This window comes from Gekko japonicus, unplaced genomic scaffold (genome assembly GCF_001447785.1).
Source record: "Gekko japonicus isolate JY-2015 unplaced genomic scaffold, Gekko_japonicus_V1.1 scaffold1793, whole genome shotgun sequence".
NCBI lineage: Eukaryota > Metazoa > Chordata > Lepidosauria > Squamata > Gekkonidae > Gekko > Gekko japonicus.
The window spans coordinates 188,077-201,481 of NW_015165874.1; the positions used below are offsets into that span (position 1 = coordinate 188,077).

At 46.0% G+C, this 13,405-nt stretch overlaps 1 protein-coding gene across 1 annotated transcript in view; it reads right to left on the reverse strand.

Annotated features, from left to right (window-relative positions):
• The window catches only part of SLC12A8 (solute carrier family 12, member 8), a 122,843-nt gene extending 111,744 nt beyond the window's left edge, over positions 1-11,099 (reverse strand). The window contains exons 1-2 of the mRNA XM_015411266.1: positions 10,980-11,099; positions 8,183-8,329 (exon numbers count right to left, since the gene is read on the reverse strand). Of these exons, the coding sequence (XP_015266752.1) occupies positions 8,183-8,329; positions 10,980-11,099 (267 nt within the window). The remainder of the gene's footprint in view (positions 1-8,182; positions 8,330-10,979) is intronic.
• Positions 11,100-13,405: the final 2,306 nt, after the last annotated feature.

Here is a 13,405-nt window from a genome sequence, read left to right on the forward strand (position 1 = left end):
AGGAATGCACAGGAACGGAGTTCCGGCTGGCTCCCGAGTTGGCCATGCCCAGCAGGAACTCATTAGCATAATAGGCCACACCCAACAGCAGAAACTCATTAGGATTGGCTACATTAAGGGTGTGTGGCCTAACATGCAAAGGAGTTCCTGCTACAAAAAAAGGCCATGGGTTTTGACAACAAACAAGGTAAACAGAATAAGAAGCAAAAGGTGGGTGTGGCTGGATAACCACACTTCTGGTAACATGGGGTGCGTGGCCTAATATGCCAATGAGCTGTGCTGTCAGGGGTGTGGCCCAATATGCTAATGAGTTCCTGTTGTTGGGTGTGGCCTATTATGCTAATGAGTTCCTGCTGGGCTTTTTCTACAAAAAGAGCCCTGATTATACCTATATAAAATACACAATTTGGGGGAGAGGTTAAACATGCCTAATTTGCCATTCATATTCAAAAATATTCCATGAACGTACCATTCGGACCCAGCAGAACTGGCTCTTTTGTTCTGCTTACCTATTTGACACAAAGAACACATGAAGTTGCTTCTTGGAAGGGGCAGAGCAATATGGATCCCTTTTTCCATTTCTAAGAGATTGCCCATTGGAAGCAATGGGAAACACTTGAAGGCCCATACATTCCCCCAAGAGCACTGCGATTGGGGAATCTCCATCGGCTGGAGGTTCCAGGCCCCCGGGAAGTGAAGTTGACCCAAACCTGGGCTAGGGCTTTCTAGGTGGCGGCTCCCACCTGGTGGAATGAGCTCCCGGAGGAGATCCGGGCCCTGCGGGACCTAGTGCAGTTCCGCAGGGCCTGCAAGACGGAGCTCTTCCAGCGGGTTTGGGGGGGAGTCCCGCTGCCGCCACTATTCCACCAATGATATTCCAACCATCTACCTCACATAGTGGGGATAGATGTCGCCCAATAGAGCTGGGGAAACATTCTTCCTGGCACTCCTGCTGTGAAGAACTTGGCCGCCAGTGTGGGACGTCGCCCATCTTGGATTTTATGTAAATTATCAAAGCACCAAATTTTATGTCAAGATATAGTGTTTTTATTATGCTGTTGCTTGTATGCATATTTTAACTTTGGCATGGCTGCTTGTTAGCCGCCTCGAGCTGTATATTGGATGGGGCGGGATATAAATCCCAAAAATAAAATAAATAAATAAAAACTGAGTTAAACCATTTGTCTGCCAAAGTTAGTATACTACGATTGGCGGCAGTTCTTCCGTGTCTCAGGCAGAGGTCTTTCATCCCATTTATTACCTGATCTTTTTAGCTGTGGATACTAGTGATTGAACCCAAGACTCCCTGCATGCAAAGCAGATGCTCTACCACCCTGATCAACATGGTTTCCACCCTCTTCGTCCTTTGGAAAAAGTATGCACTGCCACGCCACAAGATTATAACACTGAAACAAACGCATTTGGGGAAAAAAAGATAAACTCAGGGCTGCTTCACACATTAAAATTTCTTCATTCTTGAATTCTTCTGCAAAAAGTATGAAAAAGTATCACGGGAATGCCAGTGATGCCTGACTTTCTCAGAAAGACACAGAGTAACACAAGACTCTAGGAATGGCTGAGCAGTAGCCATTCCTTTCCATATTTATACAAGCTACTCCCATGACTCCTGCCAACCTAGCAGTTCGAAAGCAAGAAATTGCAAGTAGATAAATAGGTACCACTTCAGTGGGAAGGTAACAGCATCCCGTGCGCCTTGGTGTTTAGTCATGCTGGCCACATGACCACGGAAACGTCTTTGGACAGCGCTGGCTCTTCGGCTTTGAAACGGAGATGAGCACCGCATCCCTAGAGTCGGATTCGACTGGCTTTCGAACAAGGGAACCTTTACCTTTTTTACTCCCATGACAGTTGTTTATAACACAGAAGAAAGCATTTGGAGAGCACAAAATAAAAACCACGTTTTCCACAGCTTTTGGCATGTATAAGCTTCTCATTGGGAGGCTTCAAGTGTTATCAGCATGCAGATGCTAAATAAAAAATGACCTCTTAAGCCCTTCCTCCAAGCTTTAGAGATCCCTGTTGTGAACAAACACCAGCGTTTTGCTTCTTTCAACCCATCTTCAAAGCACTCTGTGTGTTGCTCTTATCCTACAGGCGTGGTGTGTTCCTTCCTCTGCTGATTGTCAAGGAGCAGTGCTGGTTTTTAGGCTATCTTTTGCTGACTAATTGTTACTTTGTGTGAAACTTTCATGTGGCTACACTGGATCTGGCACTGTTTCCAAGTAGCACCCGTAGTTTGAAAAATACAAGACATTTAGTTTATGCAAACCTGATCGTGCCTTTAGATCCAGTTGGTCAGCCGTGTTGGTTTGAAGCAGTAGAAGCCAGGAGAGCCAGTTTGGTGTAGTGGTTAAGTGTGCAGACTCTAATCTGGGAGAACCGGGTTTGATTCCCCACTCCTCCACTTGCACCTGCTGATGTGACCTTGGGCCAGTTGCAAGCTCTGGCACAGCTGTCCTTGAAAAAGAGCAGTTTCTGTCAAGAGCTCTCTCAGCCCCACTCACCTCACAGGGTGCCTGTTGTGGGGAGGGGAAGGGAAAGGAGTTTGTAAACCGCTCTGAGACTCCAAGTGAAGGGCGGGGTATAAATCCAATCTCTTCTTCTTCTCTTCTTCTAGAACAAATTTAGAGTCCAGTGGCACCTTTAAGACCCTGAAGACCTTTAAAACCTTTGTTGGCCTTAAAGGTGCCATTGGACTCTAAATTTGATAATGCCTTTGTTTTTGAATGAAATTATCAGCTTAATTTAAACTGAAAAACTAACAGTGCAACCTTAAATCAACGCCATTGACTTCAGTGGACCCAGAAGAATAGAACTCTGCTTAGCACTGCATTGCAATGGATGCAAAATTAGAACTGTGCTTTCTTTTTAAAAACAACTATTTTGGAAGGGAACAGGAGAGTGAAGGGTTGTGTGCTAGCAGACACATGCATGCTGAGTCCTGGCCCCAGTCCTCCTTGATCTGAAACAACTGTCTTCTAAACCAGCAGGACACCAAACCAAAACAGCACTTCACAAAGAGAACAATATTCTGGATACATGTCAGTTCTCTCTCTCCCCCCCCCCCCCCCCCCCGTTCTTAGACCAAGGTCTAAAACCAAATCTGAAAAACTGAAATAAAACTCATATCTAAAAACACCTCCCTTTTGACACTTCTCTGCAGCCTCTAGAAATCAAGCGACAAAATAAGTACACTGAGAATCAGAACCCTTTAAGAGGAATAGAATCTTTTGCTCTGATGTCACTAGAGGAAGTATGGTGTATTTATGAAGGCATGACATAATCCCTTTTAAACCTAGACTGGAGCACATTGGGACACTGCAGGAGAATACGAACAAGGGAGTCCACTGACCGGAGGGGACAGGGACGGAACCGATCTGAAAAACGGATCCTTAGCAGATGACCCAGCAATACCATTGAAAAAGGATAGTTGAATTGTGAATGCATGAAGGTCCTACATAGCTTTGGGCTAACCAAGGTATCTAAATAAGAATGGAGTTTGCCCTTAAATGAAAGGCCCAAGGGAAGAGGAGAACAGGTCCTCAGCGCATCAAAGTGAGTACAGCTCTTATCTCTGGCATAAATCAGTTTGGCCACATTCTTTGCACTGATTTACAGAGAAAGAGATAAACTTCTGTTCAAAAAGGTGGAGCCAGGGAGCCTTATAAGAGCCCCTGAGTAAAGGTTAGGCTTACCAAGCTACCCTCCAGGGCCTCAAAAACTAGATGAAACCAAAAACTAAAAGCACATACCCAGGCACAGGCTTCTATAGAGCTAAGACCAAATTCATAACGAAGGGCCAATGATGGAATGCACCTGGGGAGCCAGTACATATCAGTTAGTTACAAGCAGGGGTCATTTCTTGTGGGAGCGCACAGGAGCGGAGCTCCGGCAGTAAGGAGCTCAGGGGGCGGGCACATGCAACAAACCCCGTCCCCTGCTCCCAGCAGCCCTCAGTTGGGCCACGAGGAACAAGAAGCAGCCAGGTAAGTTGCAGAGCCCCCCCCCCCGCGCCTGCCTACCTTCAGGTACAAGCTCTCCCTCCTCTGTGAGGGCAGATCTGCACATTTCCTCCCCCCCCCCATAGCTAGCAATCCAAAACAGTCCAGTGGCACCTTTAAGACCAAGTTTTATTCAGGTACAAGCTCTCCCTCCTCTGTGAGGGCAGATCTGCACGTTCCCCCCCCCCAATAGCTAGCAATCCAAAACAGTCCAGTGGAGTCTGAGTGGTGGGTATTGCCTTCTGACACACTTCCGGTGATGTCAGGGGGTGTGGCATATAAGTTATGCTAATAAGTTATGCTAATGAGCTCCTGCACCTCTTTTTCTACGAAATGACCCCTGGTTACATGAGAGACAGAAAAAGGGAGCTATCCAGAGTTTTTGCAGGGAGTGCCACATACATGAGAATTTGCAGGTATGTGCTCAGTGCCCTTTCAGGGAACATTTTTGTTACACTGAGGCCAGAATTGCTGGAGAAGCCAAAGGGGAGAGAGAGGTATGTAGAGGAGATCTTCAGGGACCTATTAAAACAGTCCTTTGCTAACGGCTCTTCCGCTGTCGCAGAGGGCGTCAGGCTAAGGAGAAGCAACATGATCCCTTAGATGGAACCCTGCTTCGATGATGGACCAAAATCCTCTTGTACCCCTCTGAATTTGGGGGAGGTGGGCTTTTGGTAGTGGGGAGCATTAACTGAGGCTGCCGTGTGAAAGAACAGTGTATGAAGGGGAATGAGTGCTTGAAGCCTGCTGGAGAGGGGATTCTGATTGCTTCTGTGTGTTTTTTGTCTGGTTTGTTGCTGAGACAGAAGGGCCTGTTTGCCCGGGGTTGGTTGCTAGCCCTGCCCTCTGCTGTTGCTCTGGCTGTTGAGAGGTGGGGGCTGTGACCCTTTCAACTGCAAGGCTCCTCCTCACCAGAGGCGTGAGCCTGGGGGTCGGGTCTGGGGATCCCATAAGTAGTTAAGAAAATTTTACGTTGTTCTGCTTTACCCCTTTTAGCTCAGGTAGTCATTTGGTCAGTTCTCTAAGTTTCAGGGTACATCAACACATCAAGGTATTTCTAGGGGAAAGAATCCACTTGGGAAGTGATGATGAATGCGCACGGACCATTTCCAGTCACCTGTGGGGAGTGCGCCATGTTTGCCTTCCTCCCTGAGGACAAAACAGACTACACGTGTCAGAAGCTGATAGGACTCTTAGAGGAGAAGGTTTGGAGCCTGGAGGAAAGGATTTCTACTCTCCACGAAATCAAGGAAAGGGAGGAGTTCTTGAACAGAAGCCTTGAGCCAATGGGACATTGAAGCCCAAATAATCCAGGGCTTCAGGTGCCAGGGGTACTTGCTCCCCCCTTTCCCTCAGATATGTACCAAATAGTATGGCACAATACTTTTCTAACTTGGTGACCCCGCTGCAACGCAGAGCTTTTATGCTAGCCAGATTTAATGTTTTCCCCTCATCTTGGGTTTCAGGTAGATATAGAGGTATTCCGAAATGTGATAGAATTTGTAATTGTTCATCTGGAGAACCTGATACCTTAGACCACATCTTATTACGCTGCCCCCTCCACTCACATATTCGATTGCTTTGGATTAAGCCCATACTGCCGAGGATTAATTCCAACAACGTAATTAGGTACCTTTTAGCTGATGAGTCATCTCAAATTACTGCTCAGATTGCTGAATTTTTGACCAAGATATTGACAGCAAGGAGTTATTTTTAATACTGACGTGTTTTAAGAAGGCATGTGTAAAGATACCTGATGAAGGCCCCGGCCACACAGGCCGGATAATGTGGGGGGGAGGCGTGGCTATTTGCAGTTTGATCCGTGATTAAGCGATCAGACGTGACGGCGGTGCAGCAGGGTTTCATCAGTCGGCGCCCGCGGCAAAGACGACGACCGGAGGGAATAGCTGCGCACCAGCGCGATCACACCAACCGAGTCCGTCAGCAGCCTGTGACATACCGGTTGCTAGTACTTGTTTGCAGGTACTTTTTAACTGCAGGTTTTCAGCGGGAAGCCACGGGTGTGCTACACTTGCCAAATGTGGCAGTGTGATCACGCACGGATAATCCGCCTGGCATCCGTGGCTCTCCCGCGGCAAATTCGCCGTGTGAACGGGGCCAAAGTAATTTATTTATTGTGTTGTATTGCTGTTCAACCCTGCTTAGCTTCCAAGACCTGATAAAATTGGGCTGGGCTGGGCTATCCAGGTAAAGATTGAAAATGCTCCTACAGGTAGAGTTAGAAATACCAGAGTATGGCATTGCCAATTCCTATTTAACCAAATGGTCCAGAATAATACTATGGTCCAGAGTAAAATTATGGTTAATGATAGACCAAATTTAGAGTCCAGTGGAACCTTTAAAACCAACAAAGGTTAATTCAAGGTATAAGAGCTTTCATGTGAATGCACACTTTTCCAAATACATTCAAATGCATTTGAAAAATATTGCATTGTATTTGAAAAAGCCCCAAACCATCTGGGCTATCCAGGTAAAGACTGAAAATGCTCCTACAGGTAGAGTTTGAATTACCAGAGTATGGCACTCCCAATTCCTATCTTAACCAAATGGTCCAGAATAATACTATGGTCCAGAGTAAAATTACGGTTAATGATAGACCAAATTTAGAGTCCAGTGGAACCTTTAAAACCAACAAAGGTTAATTCAAGGTATAAGAGCTTTCATGTGAATGCACACTTTTCCAAATACATTCAAATGCATTTGAAAAATATTGCATTGTATTTGAAAAAGCCCCAAACCAAGGGCCATCCTCCAGCTCACATACTGTATCAATCGTGGCTGTCAAATCTTGACAGAGTGACAAGGTTTCATCCACAAAATAGCTCACAAAGACATCACAGCTAACAGCCAATTCACTTTATTTTGGTTTCCCTGTGAAAGGTAATTAGTGATCTAATTACCCTAAACAACTTAGCTGGGTGAAAGCTTGCAGATGTAATGGAAGATGCACAGAATTCCTTCTTTTGCAGCTTTCACTGTCATCTCATAGGACTTCAAAAACATCCTATATGATGCTCTTGTAGCTCTGTTACAAGTACACCACACTCACTCTAGCCGTCTTAGGTCCCACTTGATCCCATGTAGCTCCATGGTATACCCTGGGGTTAATTTAGGACGGGAGTGAAGAGGGTGTTGGGGAGCGATTTGATCAATGGCTTCAGAGAGTCAGCTGGTGAAAACTTCCCTGTTCAAATACAAGACTATACTTTCTATCACCATAAAGGTCAAATACCACAACCTGAACTGCAGTGTGGACAAAACAGAGAGGAAATGTACCATGGCAAACTGCATACAACAAAAATAGTTCAAGCAAATCTGACCAGAGAGAGTTTAGCTGGGATTGAAACTACCTATTCCCATTACAGTGTTAATTGCTCTGTTCATCCAGTGATATTTCCTGTTGATTCACAAGAGGCTTTTTTACAATCAGTGACATCATCATGATAAATTTCCATAATACTTTTTTGTTTTTAAAAGGTAAAGGTAAAGGTTCCCTTGCTCGAAAGCCGGTCGAATCCAACTCTAGGGTTGCGGTGCTCATCTCCATTTTCAAGCTAAAGAGCCAGCGCTGTCCCTTGCTCGAAAGCCAGTCGAGTCCGACTCTAGGGTTGCGGTGCTCATCTCCGTTTCAAAGCCGAAGAGCCAGCGCTGTCCGAAGACGTTTCCGTGGTCATGTGGCCAGCATGACTAAACACCAAGGCGCTCAGAACGCTGTTACCTTCCCACTGAAGTGGTACCTATTTATCTACTTGCAATTTCTTGCTTTCGAACTGCTAGGTTGGCAGGAGCTGGAACTAGAGACGGGAGCTCACTCCGTCATGCGGCACACTCGTGTCTCGAACTGCTGAACTACTGACCTTCCACAGCCTGCAGTTCAGCGTCCTAACCACTTGAGCCACCACAGCTCCTTTTTGTTTGTACACAACTGAAATTGAAAGGACTATACATGTTTCTTATAGACTGAAAACGGGAAGACCTGCAACTAATTTCCTGAGTGAATGCAGCAAGCTAAAAAGAACTGTGGCAATTCTTATCAGCCCCTGAAATAACTTTCAATTTTAAAAAATCAATCACAAAAATCAATAATGATGTAAGCTATATAGCCTGCTGCTTAATTTGCAAGGATGTCTCATACTTACCACGAGCCAGCCAGTTCTCAGAAAGAGAACTACTCCAAAAATGTTAATCATGCAAGAAGTAAATACTCCGTCCCATGTTCCAAACAGCACTGGTTCCCAGACAAAAAGCTGTATCTTCCACCAGGGTCTGTTCTGCATTTGAGATACCTAAAAGGAAGTAAACACTTCAAGTTACTTTTGGTCTTTTATTTTGCTGGGCACAGAGTCAGTTCACTATACAAGAAACTGCTTGGGACACTATGGCCAGGGGGCCCTGCTCTCGATAAACAGAGCCGATCGCTCTCCTGCCTCCCATAGGAGCTACCTACCTGGACAGTTGCGGAGGGACTCCTCTACGGTTTTCGTTAAAGCTGAATTAAAGAGCCTCATGAATAACTATAGTTCCTAAGTAGTGTGTGTATGTGTGTGTGTGTGCCACTCTAATTTGAAGCCTTCAGGATTATACTGGCTAAACTAACCTTACTCTCTACATATAACTGGTAGCCACATAAGTTATGGGGGCATTTAAAGAACTTGCCCTAAAACACATACTTTTATATGACATTGCTGACTTTCTTCCTTCTGAACTTTACTTCTACAATCGTCATGGTTCAATTAAAATTAGATGTATCTCATTTCCCTCTTCCTCACTATTTCCTCTTTCTGTTCCCTGCAAGCCCACGTAGCCTCTCCTGTTTTCCTGCTTCCCTCTCTCCTTATTTATTTATTTATTAAATTGGATTTACTAGGCCGCCCTTCCCTACAAGTAGGGCTCAGGGCAGCTTACAACAGGATAATATACAATCTCATCTACCAGGCAACCTACTTCTATCTGCCCCTCTGTCTTCAGATTTCCTTCCTTCTCTGCCACTGGTAGCCTCTTTCTGGAAAAACCAGAGGTCATTTCGGGGGGGATCGCAGTTCCTCCAGGTGAGGTACGGGGGCGGGGCACATGACGAAGCCCCGCCCCCTGCTTCCGGCCGCCCTGCTTCCGGCTCTCATTCAGCCAGGAGGAGGCAGGAGAAGAGGGAGGGTAAGTTGCTTCCTCCCTGCCTCTCCCCTGTGCAGTGGGGATCCTGCAAATACTTGTGGGGGGTCACCTCATTTCCCCCCCATATCCCCTTCCCCACACTATTTCCTGTTTCCCTCCTCCTGACATGTCAGTATTTCCTGCTTCCTTCTTCACTTCCCACTCACAACCAACCTACTTTTCATCTGCCCCCCCCTTCAGCTATATATATTATTTCATTTATACCCCACCTTTCTCCACAATGAGGAACCAAAGCAGCTTGCATCATTCTCCTCTCCCCCATTTTATCCTCAACAACTCTGTGAGATAAATTAGGCTGAGAATATATAACTGGCCCAAGTTCACCCACTGACCTTCTACAGCAAAGTGGTGATTCAAACCTAGGTCTCCCAGTTCTTAGACTGAAATTCTAACCACTGCACCACACTTGCTTTTGTGAGGTGGCTGCTGTTGAAGGGTAGCCAGCAGCCAGGTCTGGTCAACTTGCATGGTAGCAAGTCGCCTGGTGATTGCTGGTAGGCCTGGCCTCAATGAGTTCTCCCTCAAAGGTTTAAACAGCCTGGAAAGGGTCCTGCCCCCTCCCTCTGCCTTTTACTAAGAAAAATCAAGGCTTGAAAGATATCAGTACTGTTTAGTTGCCTAGCAACAGCCACTGAGGGCATTAGTTTCTTAAAGCTATAGGCACTTCTATTATATTGGGGTGTTATCCGCCAATGTTGTTGTTGTTTTTAAGATTTCAGACTTTTTCCAGTGTTTTCAGGTTTGCAGAAAGGTCTGTGCTGTCTGTTCATGGCTCCAGTTTCCAGACCAGATTTTGCCATGCTGACACTCTTGGCTATTTCAAACTCCAGCTCACCCATCCTTATACTTGAAAATCCTGGATGTCTGTATCTGGAGGCAACATGATGGCCAGCTATTAATCATGTGGGTGGGAAGGCAAGAGACTCCAGTTACTGAGCAGTGAGGTAAAGGCACTCTGTGCATGCTCCTTTGAAGTCTAACGGATTTAGTGGCGCATATGCTTTCATGGCTTCGGCCTGTTTCATCAGATACATGAAGTAAATCCTCAGTAAGCAGACACAACAACACAAATGAAAACAGAAGAAAAAAATGTGGCCATGAAAAAGGCAAGGCATCTAAGGAGTACACTTTCGCACATTACTCTGCAAAATTCAGGCATACTAGCAGTGCCGGATTTACGCATAAACTAAATAAGCTACAGCTTAGGGCCTCGCAATCTGCTGAGGCCTCAAATAAAAACACAATATAAAAATGATTTCAAATATTAAAAAGGCGTATATATTTTAAATTTTTCTGAGACCAGCTGATGTAATTTAAAACAGTAGGGGGGCTCTGGGTTTTGTATAGCTTAGGGCCTCAGCAAGTCTAAATCCAGCCCTGCATACTAGATAAGCATGTTGACCCTTCACAACCATTATGCTGCATTAGTTTAAGCCTTTGTCAACAGAACTGAATCTACTATTAAATTCTAATCCAGGAATTATTTATGCTAGTCTCTGAGGAACCACAAAACTCCTTTTCCACATATGGAAGGAGGGAAATTATATCACCCCTTAAAATGCATTCATTTCTGCCATGGACTTAAGAACACTTGCAGTTAACAAGTATTTAACCAAACTAAAACTAAAGCCAATTATATCCCAGGAAACTGTTTGGAGTGACAAAATACCTTGAGTCAGTCCAGGCTGGACATTAGTGGCAGCACAGAAGCATACAACTCAAAAAGACAGGATTCAATGGTAAGGAAGTGGAAACTTTTCAACATACCTGATGTGCTTCTTCATGAAACAGTTCTTGCACGTGCCCACCATTCCTTACGCTGGTGTTGCCCTTGGGCACAAATGGCCTGCCTCTCATGTTAAAGCAGTAGTCAGTGGGTGCTGCCATAATGCCAAAGTCACTGCGGACACAGTATTAGGTCAGCTGTTCTGCTCAGGTGGACTCCTACAGCCCTGGGCTTGGCACAGTGGACGCTTCATTGCTTTCCTTCCCCTGATTCAATGGAAAGACAGGACAAGTTGTCATCACGTTCACAGCTAGAGACACAACAACAGTACCACTGTAAAGCACGCACAGTGCAATAAAACTGGAGCAGTATCATAACAGAACCAGAATCTGCATGGAATAGTAACATACAGAGACTAAAACTCAGGTTTCCCCAGGGCTAAAACTGAGACTTTAATCAGCATTTTAAAAAATGAAAGTGACAAGCCCTGGGCTTCGTACCTATCCAAATGCTTCTGCCAAGATATGCAGCTTGGCTTCCCTAAACTTTTTGCAAAGTTGTCACTCTTCCAAATATTTGGAATAAAGAAAAGTCTTGCTGGAAAGGAAACACTGCTTTAAATCACCAGAGGTTGGGAGCAGGGCTGCCAGAATCAAGAGAGGAGAAGAAGAAGGAGAAGAAGAAGGAGAAGGAGAAGGAGAGGAAGAAGAGGAGGAGATTGGATTTATACCCCGACCTTCACTACCCAAAGGTGTCTCAGAGGGGCTGACAAACTCCTTTCCCTTCCCCTCCCCACAACAGACACCCTGTGAGGTAGGTGGGGCTGAGAGAGCTCTTGACAGAAACTGCTCTTTTTCAAGAACAGCTGTGCCAGAACTACGGCTTGCCCAAGGTCATCCAGCCAGGTGCAAGTGGAGGAGTGGGGAATCAAACCCAGGTCTCCCAGATCAGAGTCCGCGCACTTAACCACTACACCAAACTGGCTCTCTGGCAGGGCAGGGCAGATAATATAATTTGTTACCGTATGTTTGGGTTATATCTGGTTAGTGTGAAGGGAGGGATCTTTTGTATGAGGGCCTTCACAGACCTAATTGAGACAGCAGAGAGAAGGGTATGAGAGACTTAGGCCATGGTCACACAGGTAGTTTGGCCCGACACAGCCACCCCTCCCCTCCGGATCAAACGGGCACAGTCAGACAGCCACATCTGCCAGGTGTTCCCCAGCCATACGCATACCATCACAGGATGACTTGGAGCCGGGTTAAAAAGGCACCACATCACAACTGGTGTTTTCGGTTCCCCGTACAGTCATTGCGCATGGCCGGATGTCTGAACATGGGGGAGTGCGTGCTGAATGCTGAACCTGCCAATCTGTTCTGCTGCTAGGGAGGCGGCTTTTTAAAAAAAAATTGCCTGTGCACATGAATTCTGGGGAAAAAATTTGCAGTGCACTCTACGGCTGAGGTGCTGCATTAATATGGATGCTTTACCATAGCATGTCTCCGTGGGTAACCTGCAGCATGGTGTGCTGTGTGGCTGATATGCCCCGCAACACTTTAAACCAGTTCAGTTAAAGGTGACACTGTTAAATTCTGGGTTATAGATGCATTGCAGTGATCAGCTCTAGTTTATTCAGTGATTTCAGCAAACTACAAGACAAGACTCCAGAGCCTCAACTCTGTTAAATAACATGCAATTGCCACACCCAAACACAACCCACTCCCAGTGATAGGCTATTTATATAACATTACTAATTGATTGGTTTATTCCAGAGTCCTGGTTGGCTATTGTTCTTGTGCTTTAAGCTCAGCAAGTCTCGGGGGTGATTCAATCAGGGATGATTCAATCCCAATACATAACAGGCACCATATCGCGCCAAGCCACCAGTGTGACCACGGCCAAAGTCTTCAAGACAGGGTGCAGTCCTAAGCAGAGTTATGCCCTCCTAAGTCCACTTAGGTATAAGTTTGCTTAGAACTGCATTGCTAGCGGCTTAAGGGGGGGAAACCCAAGATTGTTCCTAGATCACCCTGCTGTAATTTAGGCAGGGGTCATTTCCTGCGGGAGCGCACAGGAGCAGAGCTCCGGCAGTAAGGAGCCCAGGGGACGGGCACATGCAACAAGCCCCACCCCCTGTTCCCAGCAGCCCTCAGTTGGGCCACGAGAAGCAAGAAGCAGCCAGGTAAGTTGCAGATCCCCCCCGCTCACTTTCAGGTACAAGCTCTCCCTCCTCTGTGTGGACAGATCTGCACGTTCTAAAACAGACCAGTGGAGCCTGAGCGGTGGGTGTTGCCTTCTGACACACTTCCGGTGAGGTCAGGGGGTGTGGCATATGCAAATAAGTTATGCTAATGAGTTGTGCTAATGAGCTCCTGCACCTCTATTTTTATGAAATGACCCCTGAATTTAGGTATACAAGAAGGGGACCATGGACTTGGGGAGAGCATCTCCTTTTTCTCTCGCACAC